The following is a 12,720-nucleotide window of genomic DNA, read 5'->3' as shown; positions in this document are numbered from 1 at the left end:
CAAGAAATTCTATTGCCGCAAAGGCAATAAAGAAAAAAGAAGAATATCGTGCGACATTAGGCAAATATAAAGCAGTTATATCTTGAAGGCTAAGGTAGGTGTAGTGTTCCTCAGGACAGGAAGAATATTTAGCTTTCGTCCTGAAATTACACAGCATCACATGCCGTGAGCTTCCACTGCACTAAAGCTCAGGAGCCCCAGAGAGAGAAGAAGGAGAAGAAGAAGATATCATCAATCGACTACACATCTCCTGCATCATTGACAAACACATCAGAATTCGGAGCCACAAACTAAAAAAAACACTAAATTAAGCGACTTCTTGAGAGCGGAGCGGGGAGAGGTAGCAGGAGACATGGAGGCAACGGTCGTGACCGTTGGCAAGGCCGTGCTGGATGGAGTTCTTGGCTGCGCGCAATCCACCGTTGTGGAGGAGATGAGGCAGCAGCTCGGCATCGAGCGCGACGTGGGCTTTATCACCGACGAGCTGGAGATGATGCAGTCCTTCCTGATGGCAGCTGACGAGGAGCAAGACCAGAAGAAGGTGCCCACCACCTTGGTCAAGCAGGTCCGGGATCTGGCCTACAATGTCGAGGACAGCCTCATGGATTTCAAGGTTTATTCAGAGGTGCAAAAGTCTTCTTGGTGTTGCTTCGCCCGCAACCTGCATGACCGCCATCGCATCGCCATGGAGTTGAAGGAGCTCAGGGACAAGGTAGAGGAAGTGAGCAGAAGGAATCATTGGTACCACATTATCAGCGACGACTCCAAGCATGGGGCTGAACAGGGCCACATTGCCAGGATGTGGGGCATTGACAAGGCTTGGCATGAGACCGTGGAGGATGTAAAATCACCGGTGGACCTTGCTCAGCTGATCAACAGCGTGGAGATGGAACTTAGGGTGATCGCGGTGTGGGGGTCAAGTGGTGAACTCGGTAAGACAACCGAGGTCAGGAAGGCCTATGATGACCCGAAGGTAAAAGCCAAGTTTGAATTTCGTGCTTGGGTAAGACTGATGCGCCCTTTCAATCCATATGAATTCATCGAGAGCCTTGTGAGGCAGTTCTATGTTAATTCTTATCAAAAGACTGGTAAGGCTCAAGAAGGAACAACTGTTGGAGCAAACATTTTGCTGACGATGGAGAACATGACACAAAGTGATTTGGTCCATGTGTTGAATGAACTAGTGAATACCAAGAGCTATCTGATAGTGATCAATGACCTCTCAACGATAGAGGAGTGGGATTTCATCAGAACTTACTTTCCTGACAAGAAGATGAGAAGCAGAATTGTCGTCAACACTCAAGAATTTGAAGTTGCATGCCTATGCACGGAGCAGCCATACCAAATGTCAGAACTAAAGCAATTGTCGCCAGATCAAATTCTCTACCTGATCCACAAGAAGGTAAAAGCTCTGAATCTTATGAATGCCCATTTTACAGTCTTCAACTATTGGTATAGCTAGAGATTATGGATCAATCTTGATGTACAAAAACAGACACCCTGACTGACATCACTAGTCTTTGCGTCACTAAAGTTTGTCATCTCGTCGTCCAAATCATCTATTCTTTCTACACATCTTTAGGCGATTTAATGAATATATGCAACCAGCAAGCACCCTTCTGAATCCATTTTGGGATCTTCCATTCTGATATGGATGACACTCTTCTTATTACTTTGTTTAATTTTCCTCTTCTTGTTTTCTGACCCAATATAGGCCCAGTGAATAAATGGATGACACTTTTCTTGTTACTTCTTTAATTAACTTTCCTCTTCTTACTTGTTTTATGGCCCAAACTAAGGGCCAGTGAAAAACACCCTAAATGTTTAAAGCAAGGCATATTTAATGTCTACTAGGTGACCTTTTCATATGTCATCTTGCAAAAATTTGTTTCATCAAAACGTAAAGTTTATTCCCTAAAATTCTAAATCGCTTGGGATTCCGAATCCATGGCGAAACAATGCCTTTCCAAACTCCTCTATTAGTTATTACTTCCACATGAGCTTTTTGCCGACAAAATCAAATCGTCCACAAAACACGTTCCAATGGTGCTGGAGCAGCTTCTGCTAGTCCTGGGAAGGAGTGTTGTTCAAGGGCTCAAGGTGGTCAGGGAGCCCAAGACTGAGAAACTGGGAAGATGATACTAGGGGACATGTGATTCTGATTCCGCTCATGAGAAATTTATGAAGAATTCTTTTCCCAGTCTCTATTGAATTAGCTGTAGTCTCAGTCTACCTTGTTTTTTTTTTAATTCAAACTTGGCTCTCATGGCCTAGTATTAAAAGACCCGAACTCAGCCAAATTGCGAGCTACCAGTCTACCACACTGTTTACAAATTCAGGGAGGGGATCGCTCCAAACAGAGGATTGACCCGGGTCCCAACTCATAGCAATTCTAGCAATCTCGTGCGTAGACGAGTTACAAGATTGTGGCACAATTAGAATCTTTGTACAAATGAATTGATCCGTTAGAAATTCACGGATACTTCGAAAGAGAACTCCTCCCGCTGCTAATTCTCTGGAGTATGAAGTGATTGCTTCTCGAAGTTGGCTTGAATCTGTCTCCAGCTCAACTCTCGATATACCAAAGCGTTCAGCCGATTCCAGAGCAAACAAGCACGCCGCCATCTCCATTGCTAAACCATCCAGGGCTGGGCTAATATTCACTGCACCAGCTAACATCGGCACTCCATTATGATTACGGATGATAAAGCCACATGCACCTGCACTGTCGTCCTTCCTAAAGGCCCCATCAACATTTAATTTCAGCTGATCATAATCAGGTGGCTTCCAGACCTGGCATGGCAGGGGAGGACGTGCTAGCTGTGTCTCTCCATTCTGGATACCTCTGAGTACAGAATATACCACCCAGGCCACTTCCTGGCTGGTCAGCATCATCTCACCTGCATTAACTTTGTTCCGAACATCCCACCACTTCCATAATAAAATCACAGTTCGGAGGCATAGATCAGGCCTGAGCCCGAGGATGGTACGAACAAAGGCTTCCGACGTTTGTATTTTTCAGAAGCTTTCCCCGTATCTCCTCAAGTTGCAGCTCCTTCCAACATTGCCGAACCAGCTTACATTTTAAAAAAAGTGTTACCAGCTTACATTTCAGTCTACCTTGTTTATATACTCTGAAACAAACAAAGTGTTAATTATATATAATTGCACTACCTCTATATACAGATACAGATGTGGTATTCAGTGATGCCCACTACCTTAACAATTGAAAAGAAGCTTGGTCGGTCTCTGTCCAAGACGAGGTCAGTAACCCCTGAAGACATTGTTGTCGGGCGATCGACAGAGAAAGAAAAGCTTATTCATTTACTTGGTCAGCCAGATGACGACAGTCAGGGCTGCAAGGTGATCTCTGTTTGGGGAATGGGTGGTATTGGGAAAACTACTCTTGTCAGAAGCGTCTACCAAAGCCAACAACTTGGTGGCTGGAAGCGTGCTTGGGCAACTGCATCGCGCTTTTTCAACAGTGATGCACTCCTTTGGAATCTAGCCTTGCAGCTTCAGACAAATATTGAAGAACAAGACTCAACTAGAGCTGACTCAGTGAAACTAAAGAAGGATATTAGAGAAATGGGACACGAAGAGATGACTAGTGAATTATCTAGACTTCTTGGGACTCAAAACTGCCTCATTGTTCTTGATGACCTATCAACCACCGAAGAATGGGATTCCATTAAAAGTATATTGCTGAAATCTAAAAGGGTGATAGTCACCACAAGGGAAAAATCTGTTGCGGAACATTGTTCTGAGGACGAACACAATATCTACAATCTTGTTGGCATAGAAGATGACGCTGCACTTGACCTCTTAAAAACAAAGGTACTTATATATATCTTTTAATCCCTCCTTCTTTATTAAATAGTAATCCCTATAATATTCTCTTGGAGACTGAATGTCTTAAAGCTCGTGCCTAAGAGTGTTTATTCAAGATTGGTAAAATTGGTTTTGACTTCATTCAAGATTGGTTAACTTGGTTTGCATTTGGACATCTTATCTTTCTAATACTAATTAGAAGATCCAACAGAGCCTCCAGATTAATTCTCACCTTACATGCTAGAAAAAACATAAATACTATAAACTACCATAATAACAATCAGAAATATCTAGCCTTTAATTTAGTAGACTCTAATCATAAATACCAATAGCGACCACTAGATTATTCTGTTTTGTTAAAAAGTTACTTACTTCTAACATTTTGAAAAATACTTAAAGTACATCCATATTTTTTCATGTAAATTACGTACCTCTGTTATTATAAAAATAATTTTTAAAAACCCCTAAATTTGTTTATAAATTACCACCTTAGTTATTATTGAAGATCATTCAAAATAACCCCCCAAATTAACATCTAAATTACTCACCTCTACCATTATGCAATATAATTTAGAATATCCCACATTGTGAAAGGTAATTTAAAATGGCATGCTAATATTGTTATAAATTAACCACATATGCTATTATGAAAAATAATGTGAGATCAATTATATTTTTGCATTCAATTTACCCATAATATATAGAGTAGCAAATTTTAATTTGTATATAAATTATCCACCTCCGCTGTCATAAAAATAAACAAAAAAAAACTCTCAAATCTGCATATAAATACTAATATAATCTACCACAAAAAATAATTCATTATCTATAAAGTACGCTATATATATTTCTAAATTACATACTTCTACCGTTGTTAAGTTAAAAGTAAGAATAATGTTATGCTCCGCCATGTAGACTAAGTAAACATGTATAATTAGGATACATTTTATTTTAATGTTTGACCATAAAGCATATATATGTTTCTACATTACCCACTTTTATTAATATTAATATATTAAAACTTGACTAAAGTACACACTAATTCATGAGAGATGAAGATATATGTTATCTTTTAGCAATCATGAAAAGTATTTTCTTAAAAGCTCATTTACTAATGATAACAATAAATTATTAATACATTTTAACAAAAATGTTCCACATATCTACATTGCTAGTATAGAAACGAGTTATGGGAAACCTCTTTAGTATAGAATAAGAGTCAATTAATGACCCGGTTTCTTCTTGAATACGCATTAACCTCTTAAGTATAGAAAAAGAGTCGATTAATGACCCGGTTTCTTTTCGAATACACGGGCCCAGGGCCCAGAAAGCCAGCGCTAAGCATCGCAAGCTCGCGCTACTTAGCTCGTCGAGAGGGGGCGGTCGGGAGGAGTATTTAAGCTGGTGCTGTGGAGTGTGGAGTGGCGAGGTGGTGCTAAAGACTGATAAGCTGAGGTAGAGAGGTGGCAGGTGGAACGGTGGCTCGGAAGTGGGCTTCTGTTGCTTCACGGCGAAATACTCGTCCGCAGCCCAACGGCCATGCACACTTTGCCTTCGCGCCATTTTCATCACAGGTCGGATGCAAAATATCTCAGCAGTGGGTTGATGTTCCGTTGTCCGTGCAGATTTGCACTGAAGACTGAACTCGTGCGAAGAAAACGGCCTCGATCTCCAAAACGAATCAAGTGACCTTTAGTCCCGGTGGGAGACAACAACCGGGACTAAAGATTCATTTCTAGTTCTAGACGGAGCCTTCAGCCGGAAGTAGACTTTTACTTCCGGTTGGAGGGACCAACCAGGAGTAAAAGTTAACCTTTAGTCCTGGTTGGTAGCTCTAATCGGGACTAAAAGTCCCCTGCAGCAAAAGCCTGCCGCAGTAGCCGTTGGGCAGGGACCTTTAGTCCCGGTTGAAGCTACAAACCGAGACTAAAGGTCTCTCTAGTCCCGGGCAAAAAAATACCGGGACTAAAGCCAAATTTCAAGGTGGGATCAAATGTCGTTTCTCTACTAGTGATTACTGCACCTATAATTCATTGACTAGAAATTCTAACATATTGAGAAGTGGGGATGTTAGTGTAGACCACATTTAGCTATATCATCATGGCCTTTGGAATTCCTTTGGAGCAATTAGTCATTATATAGCTTAAATGTTAATATCCTCGTGAGACTAGCAGTGCTACCCATCCAAGAGCTCCAAGGTTTTCCACTGATTTAAGCAACGTGGTGTAAATGACTCCTTATACCATTGTAGTACTTAAGATTGTAGTCTATGACCTAAGGTCCTTACTTTTATAAAGTAAAAAAAGAGTATTAACATATACAATGAGATAACAGTTTCAATTTAACTTGAGGATTTTAAAAATTCTGTAGCAATTTATAAGACTAACATCTAAAAATCATAAATTAGATTCATGACGTCAAAAAATATGGGCTACAACAAGAGTGGCCACAGTTTAAGCTAAGGTTTTAACTAAATTTGAAGATATAGAGAGCTTACATGCAAATGGGAAAAAGCTATGGATATTGAAGAACAATAATTTATAAGTTTATTCAACTAGACAAAGACTACAAAATATCTATTGTACCTATTGTGTTTAGAAAATGAACAAAGAGAAAAAAGAATACAATTCATTAGAAGCAATATTTATTAGTTAGAGGTATTGAAAAATAATTAATGCTTATTTCTCTTAAAATTCTAACCCGTGTGAGGGGCTGGGTTGATGCCCTAGTGATTACTAATTGGAGGCCACAAATGAAGCCACATATTAATACACACGAGACATGCTAGAAAAAGATAAATTATAGAATTCTCATAAACTTTAGAAAGATGCGAGCATCAATTTGGTATACTCTAATCACAATGGATAGTAATCGCTATTGGATCTATTTTGTAGAAATTTTCCCACCTCTGTTGTTATTAAAAAACAACGCATGTGGCCCCTTAAATTGACTTCTAATTACTGACCTATACCATAAAGAAAAATAATCTAAAGTAGCACCCATAAAATTTACATATAAATTATCCATCTTGCCAAATGAAATATAATCGAAGGAACTCTTTAAATTTGCATATAAATCACCACTTATTCCATTATTGAAGTTAAACCAAAATATCTTCATAAATCTAAACCTCTACTATTACAAAGGATATTTAAATTATCATAAATTACTTCTATAGATGTTTGTAAATTATCCACTCCTAAAGTTATCTTGAGTAAACATACCTGATGTGCCATTAGCTCAAGCATACATGCATGCATGAGTAGTCTATGTAACTGTTTCCTTAAGGACTCATGTACCAATGAAATTATAAATTTATGTAAGTTGTTACTTTACACAAATTTGAGTATTTAAAAAAAACATGGTAACACATATAAATTGAAAGTTTAATTTTAGACACCCTTTTTTTTTGTAAAAAACAACTACACTACATATTTTGAAAGCAAAATTTCAAGATTTTAAGTAGTGTAGAAGGTTAGTGGGGACCATAGGTGGTTATAGCCTCTTTGGTTTTTAAGATTTCTTTTGAATAAATAGTGATTATTTGGTTTAAATATTCATATCCCCTTGACGTGAACCATTGTATTTGACTTTGAGATCTAATCGATTTTGATAGCTATGGTATAGGCTTAAGTGATCACTTATGTCATCATATAATAATTAAAGAACGAAATGCATCATGGGTGTCTAAACTTTTTCTATATACTCTCATCTTGGTCTATGAATTCTCAAAATGATCATCTTGGTCCTTCAAAGTGTGAATTCAGTTACATGATTGGACCTATAATGAACTTAGAATAAACTATTTGAAAACTTGAAGGACCTAGATTTTTGCTTTGAGAGTTCATGGACCGAGTAACATCTTAGCTCACATAAAGTAGTTACCATAGCATAGCCCATATGTATAATGTGTTAGAAAATCACTATTACAAAAAGCATTTGTAGAGACAAATGGGGAGCCTCTATAGAGGCGGCTGACCTAGGCGCCTCTACCGGTCCGTCTCTACAAATAATCAACAATTTGTAGCAGTTGTCTCCAACAAAAATGATTTGTAGATGCGGCTGAAAACAAGGCCACTAGAAATCCTTTTCCACAAATCACAAATCGAGTAAACAAATCAATTTTTTTCCCAGGTAGCCCCCCGTGCGCGTGTGCAGTTGTTAGGAACAAAGTCACAACCTCATGCCTCAAACGTTACTCCCCTTACCACTATGCCTCAAAATCATTTGTAACTAACATGGTGTTTGGTTCAACTAAATGTAACGTAATTGGATTACAGAGGGTAATGAATATCGTTACTGTTGTTTGGTTGGACTTGTCCCGATATTAGGTCCCCTGTAATCCAATTACAGCCTATTCAATTCCGATCCTAGAAATCCCCAAGCCTTATCCGATACCGCCGCCGCCGCTATAGGACTAGGGCGCTTCCTGTTCCTCGCCTCGCGATTCCGTAGATGCAGCCATGGTCGACGAGGGGCTTCAAGTTCAAGATCCGCGTCAACTCCTCCCTCGCGTGCTCCACGGTCCAACAGCGAACTCACGCCGCTCCCCACGAAGTTGGCGACCCCAAGATGTTCCTCCTCCCCACCCCCGGGGACAAGCTTGGGCCCGGATTCAACGTCGGCGCCGCTACATCCACTGTCCCTGTAGTCGAGAGGAGGTGGTGGTGGTCCTCGCGGGGCCTGATGTCGTGCCTGGCAGCGGCGGTGCTGTCGGGGGCCGTGATAGGAAGAATCACGGCGGCCACCGGGAATGGCAAGGCCAAGGGCTGATGCGGTGGGAGCGAGGTGGACCTGCACATGCTGCTCGTCGGGGGAGCGGCTCCAGCACCGGCCAGGTTCGTCGCTAGGTGAGCGTCGTCGTGCGTTCGTCGCTCCCTGAAGATTGGTCGCTCAGCGTCGTCGTGCAGGTCGTGCACTCAGCTGATTCCATTACCGTCCAAATCCAAACAAAGTCCGTGATTTGATTCATTGTTTACGGTCCCAGGGTAATCCAATTTCGTTTACATTTGCGTTTACATTTGCCAACCAAACAGCATGTAAGTGTCAAATACTTTCCTTTTGTATTCACTTTAGTGAATATTGTAAGACATATTTGAGACATCAACAAACTCAAAATAAAAAACGTTTCAATTGGAATGTTCTATATCACCTAGGTCATTTGAAAAAAAATAAAACAAATATGAATTTCAAAATTATTTAATCTTAAAGCATAATTTTTGGATGCTAAATGATTTCAAATGAAAATGTAATCAACTACAAAGTTTATCTCTTTGAGGGCAACAATTTTATTTAGGTAATTTCTCCATCTGAGTTACTTTGACAAATTCAAATAAATGAATTTAAAAAAGATGAATGTTTAAATTGAATTTCTGGATACTAAGAAGTTGTAGATCCATTCTAGTACTACAACTTTGGTTTAGACAGTTTCTCCATCCGAGGTCATTTGAAAAATTCAAGAAAATTGAATTTCGAAATCAGAAAGCTTTAAACAGATTTTCCGTGCAATAAATGAATTCAAACAGAAAAGTTGTCAACAGCAAAATTTTAGATTTCTTCTAGTACTACAACTTTGATATGAAGTTTATCTTCATCCCACTTGATTTGAAAACTTATGAATTTTACTGTGCTCCACCTATTTTAAAAAATGCCTCCAATTCTAGAAACTGACTTGTAGAGGCGAGCCGGCACAGAAACTATTTTGAGGGGTGGATTTTGACTGAGCCGTCTTTGTCAAAAAATGCTTCCATTGCTAAAAAACATTTTTGTACTAGTGAATAAAACGTGAGGGTGCACAAACATAAATAATTTTTATTAGTTGTAGGCATTAATCATGAACTTCTAATGCATATGTCTCATGTAATCCTAGCCGGTGTAAGACCGCGGGTTGATATAGACATGTACAAATAATTCAAAGTGAGTTCTTCAGAGAGGTTGAGTAACATTTTTATAGGACAATAATGTTAGTAAGCTACATTCACGTTCTTATTAACAAGCTCATATAATCTTATTAAGTGAAACTTGTTCATTATCTTAACTTCCGCTTTAACATTTATCGTCCATAGACCTTAATTAACCAGCTCGAATTATATGATTTATTCAGGTATTTAGCGATGCTACAAGTTTTGAGTTGCATCCTCGTATGCTTTATCAAGCTAAACTTATCCTGAAGAAATGTAAAGGGCTGCCCCTTGGAATATCAACCATAGGAGGTTATCTGAAATTTAAGCCTAAAACTGCAATGGAATGGAGGAAGCTGCATGATTCCTTAGACAAAGAGCTGCAGACAAATCCAGCAGATCCCAATGAGCTAATAAGCACAGTCATTACACGGAGCTATGATGGTCTGCCATATCCTCTCAAGGCTGGTTTCTTATATATGTCCATTTTCCCAGAACAACATATAATCCAGCGTAAACGTCTAGTGAGGAGGTGGATCGCAGAGGATTACGCAAGAGAGACGGAACACATGAAAGCTGAGCAAGTTGGATACAAACATTTTGATGAACTCGTCGATAGGAGTATGATCCTACCCATGGAAGGAGGAAGAGGAAGGAGTGGTAAGATTGATTATTGCCAGCTCCATGACCTCATCCGCGAAATCTGTGTGTCCAAGGCAAGGGCAGAAAACCTTGTTTTCACACTAGAGGAAGGCTGCAACCTGCGCAGCACTCGATCAAGGCCTCAAGGGGCAATACGGCATCTTGCCATAAGCAGCAGCTGGAAGAGAGACAAGGATGTAATCCAGACCATACTGGACCTTTCGCATGTGCGATCCCTGACTGTGTTTGGAGAATGGAGATCATTCTTGATATCCAACAAGATGAGGTTCCTCCGGGTGTTGGATCTTGAGCACACAACAGGACTAAGGGACCATCACCTTGACAAGATCGGGGAGCTGATCCATGTAAGGTATCTTTCTCTACGAGGATGTAAATGTATCTTCAGACTGCCGGATTCAGTGGGAAATCTGAGGCAGCTTCAGACGCTGGATGTCAGGGGTACACGTGTACAGACGCTGCCAACTTGTGTCACCAAGCTTCAGAAACTAGAATACCTCTACGCATCTGGTTTCTTAAGGAGAAGACAAGAAGAGTACAAGCCACGAGACGGTGCACTTGACGGGCATGCCATTGCCATGTGTGGCATTGAAGTGATTTGCTTGGGGCAAAGCAGACGGCATGTTGCCGAGGATGGTTTAAGCAGGCACGGCATGCGCAGCCGGTATCATCGCTACCTGATCGTGCACAAACAGGATGCCAGCAAGCTCCGCGGTGTCCAAGTCCCCAGAGGAATCTCCAAACTGAAGGCCCTGCACACGCTGCGTGTTGTCAACGTCACGCAGGGAAAGGCTACGACGTTCCAGGAGCTCAGAGAGCTTACTCAGCTGCGTAAACTTGGAGTGACCGGTGTCGGCAAGAAAAACTCTGAGAAGTTCTGGCTGGCAATTGGCACTGGCAGACATTATGGGCTCCGGTCTCTGTCAGTGTATAACCCATCCGTGGACGACGAGTTAGATGGTTGTTTGGGTGGAGACCTGTTGCCGCCAAAGCGCCTGGAGAGCCTCAAAATGCATGGCAAGCTGGTCAAGGCAGCTGGATGGATCCATCGGCTCCAGAATCTATCCAAGCTGCAGCTAGAGAAGGCGGAGCTGAACCAAGATGCCTTAGAAGCCATCGGGATGCTACCGAATCTCGCAGTCCTGCGCCTCAGGGACAACTCGTTCGTGGGGAAGCTGCTTCGTTTTCAAGGCTCGTCTTTTCCGAGCATCTTGGTGCTGGAGCTTGATCTGCTGATAGAGTCGGTGCGGTTTGAGCATGAGGCCATGCCCAAGCTGGAGGTGATACAAGCCTACAGGTGCAAGCAGGTGAAGGAATTCTCGGGGCTACCATTTCTCACAAGCCTCATGGAGATTTGCCTCGACGTTGACGTCAACCGAAGAGTGCAGAGGCAACTCGCAGAGCTTCGAAACGGTGTGGTCTTGAGGCTATTGTAAACTTGTACTACTAGTACTAAGTTGTAATAACTGGAATTATGAAATTTACGGGTGACGCAGTCGGCCCGACTATTCCTGTATAAATCCAAACAGTGCCATGTTTAAGCTGCTGAGCCTGAGACACTGAGCAAGGTGCATATAGTATGCAAACTTTGCACTGCCGCGCTCCTCGTCAGAGCAGAGGAGCAGACTCGGATCATCCACGAACATCTGAATTATGGACCAAACCTCGACGGTAAATGGGTAGTCTTTACAAAGATGCGGCAAAGTTTCTGTATTAACCTTACAGAGTTTGTAGATCAGATCATGCATGTGTGTCCAGTACAGTTTCTTTTGCACAAATTGTTTAACCTAAGGATTTTTCGATGTAGCAGTGTCCAGGTGCGACGTTTTCTTTCAGCCTCTGATTTTCATACCTGCATTATCTTAATCTTATTGGCCGTTTGGATCCTTTCTGTCAACGTACAAGTATTGCTTATAGGATAGCTCTGATCGGTTTTCAGTTTCAGTGCGTCCGTTGTGTTTGTTGTTGCCTTGTCGACGTCCGTGTCCGTCGCCTGTGACTCTACCTGTTTTAGTACTCCCATGTCCACCTGTTGTATCAGTTTGAACCCATGAATCGTTCATGTCGCTGTTTTATCTTACTCTCCTGGAATGTCCGCGGCCTCGGTAAAGATGATAAATGTGTTGCTGTTCGTGACAACATTGCCAAATGTCATCCGCAGCTGGCCTGTCTCCAGGAGACAAAGCTCAATACCGTGAACGATCGCTGCGTTCGCTCCTTTCTCCCTTCTAACCTTAACGCTTACCATGTTACCCTGGCCGATGGTTCCCGCGGTGGCCTCCTAACCGCCTGGTGCTCCACTCTCTTCACCATGACTGACCACTTCTCC

General features: G+C 41.4%; 1 protein-coding gene across 1 annotated transcript; it reads left to right on the top strand.

Annotated features, from left to right (window-relative positions):
• The first annotated feature begins 301 nt into the window (after positions 1–301).
• On the top strand, positions 302–12,222 carry LOC136479557 (disease resistance protein Pik-2-like). Its single transcript, XM_066477386.1, has 3 exons — positions 302–1,402; positions 3,187–3,837; positions 9,935–12,222. Exons 1-3 carry the CDS (start codon positions 353–355, stop codon positions 11,825–11,827), a joined length of 3,594 nt encoding a protein of 1,197 aa, XP_066333483.1. The 5' UTR covers positions 302–352; the 3' UTR covers positions 11,828–12,222.
• Positions 12,223–12,720: the final 498 nt, after the last annotated feature.

This window comes from Miscanthus floridulus, chromosome 9 (assembly GCF_019320115.1).
Source record: "Miscanthus floridulus cultivar M001 chromosome 9, ASM1932011v1, whole genome shotgun sequence".
NCBI classification, from domain to species: Eukaryota; Viridiplantae; Streptophyta; class Magnoliopsida; order Poales; family Poaceae; genus Miscanthus; species Miscanthus floridulus.
The sequence above is the reverse complement of the archived record's forward strand: the minus strand, read 5'-3'. Positions and strand labels throughout refer to the sequence as shown.

Coding starts and splice junctions, on each gene's coding strand:
- LOC136479557 (XM_066477386.1), top strand. CDS start 353: ATGGAGGCAACGGTCGTGACCGTTGGCAAGGCCGTGCTGGATGGAGTT. Junction 1,403..3,186: donor TCTACCTGATCCACAAGAAG/GTAAAAGCTCTG, acceptor CTCTATATACAG/ATACAGATGTGGTATTCAGT. Junction 3,838..9,934: donor TTGACCTCTTAAAAACAAAG/GTACTTATATAT, acceptor TGATTTATTCAG/GTATTTAGCGATGCTACAAG.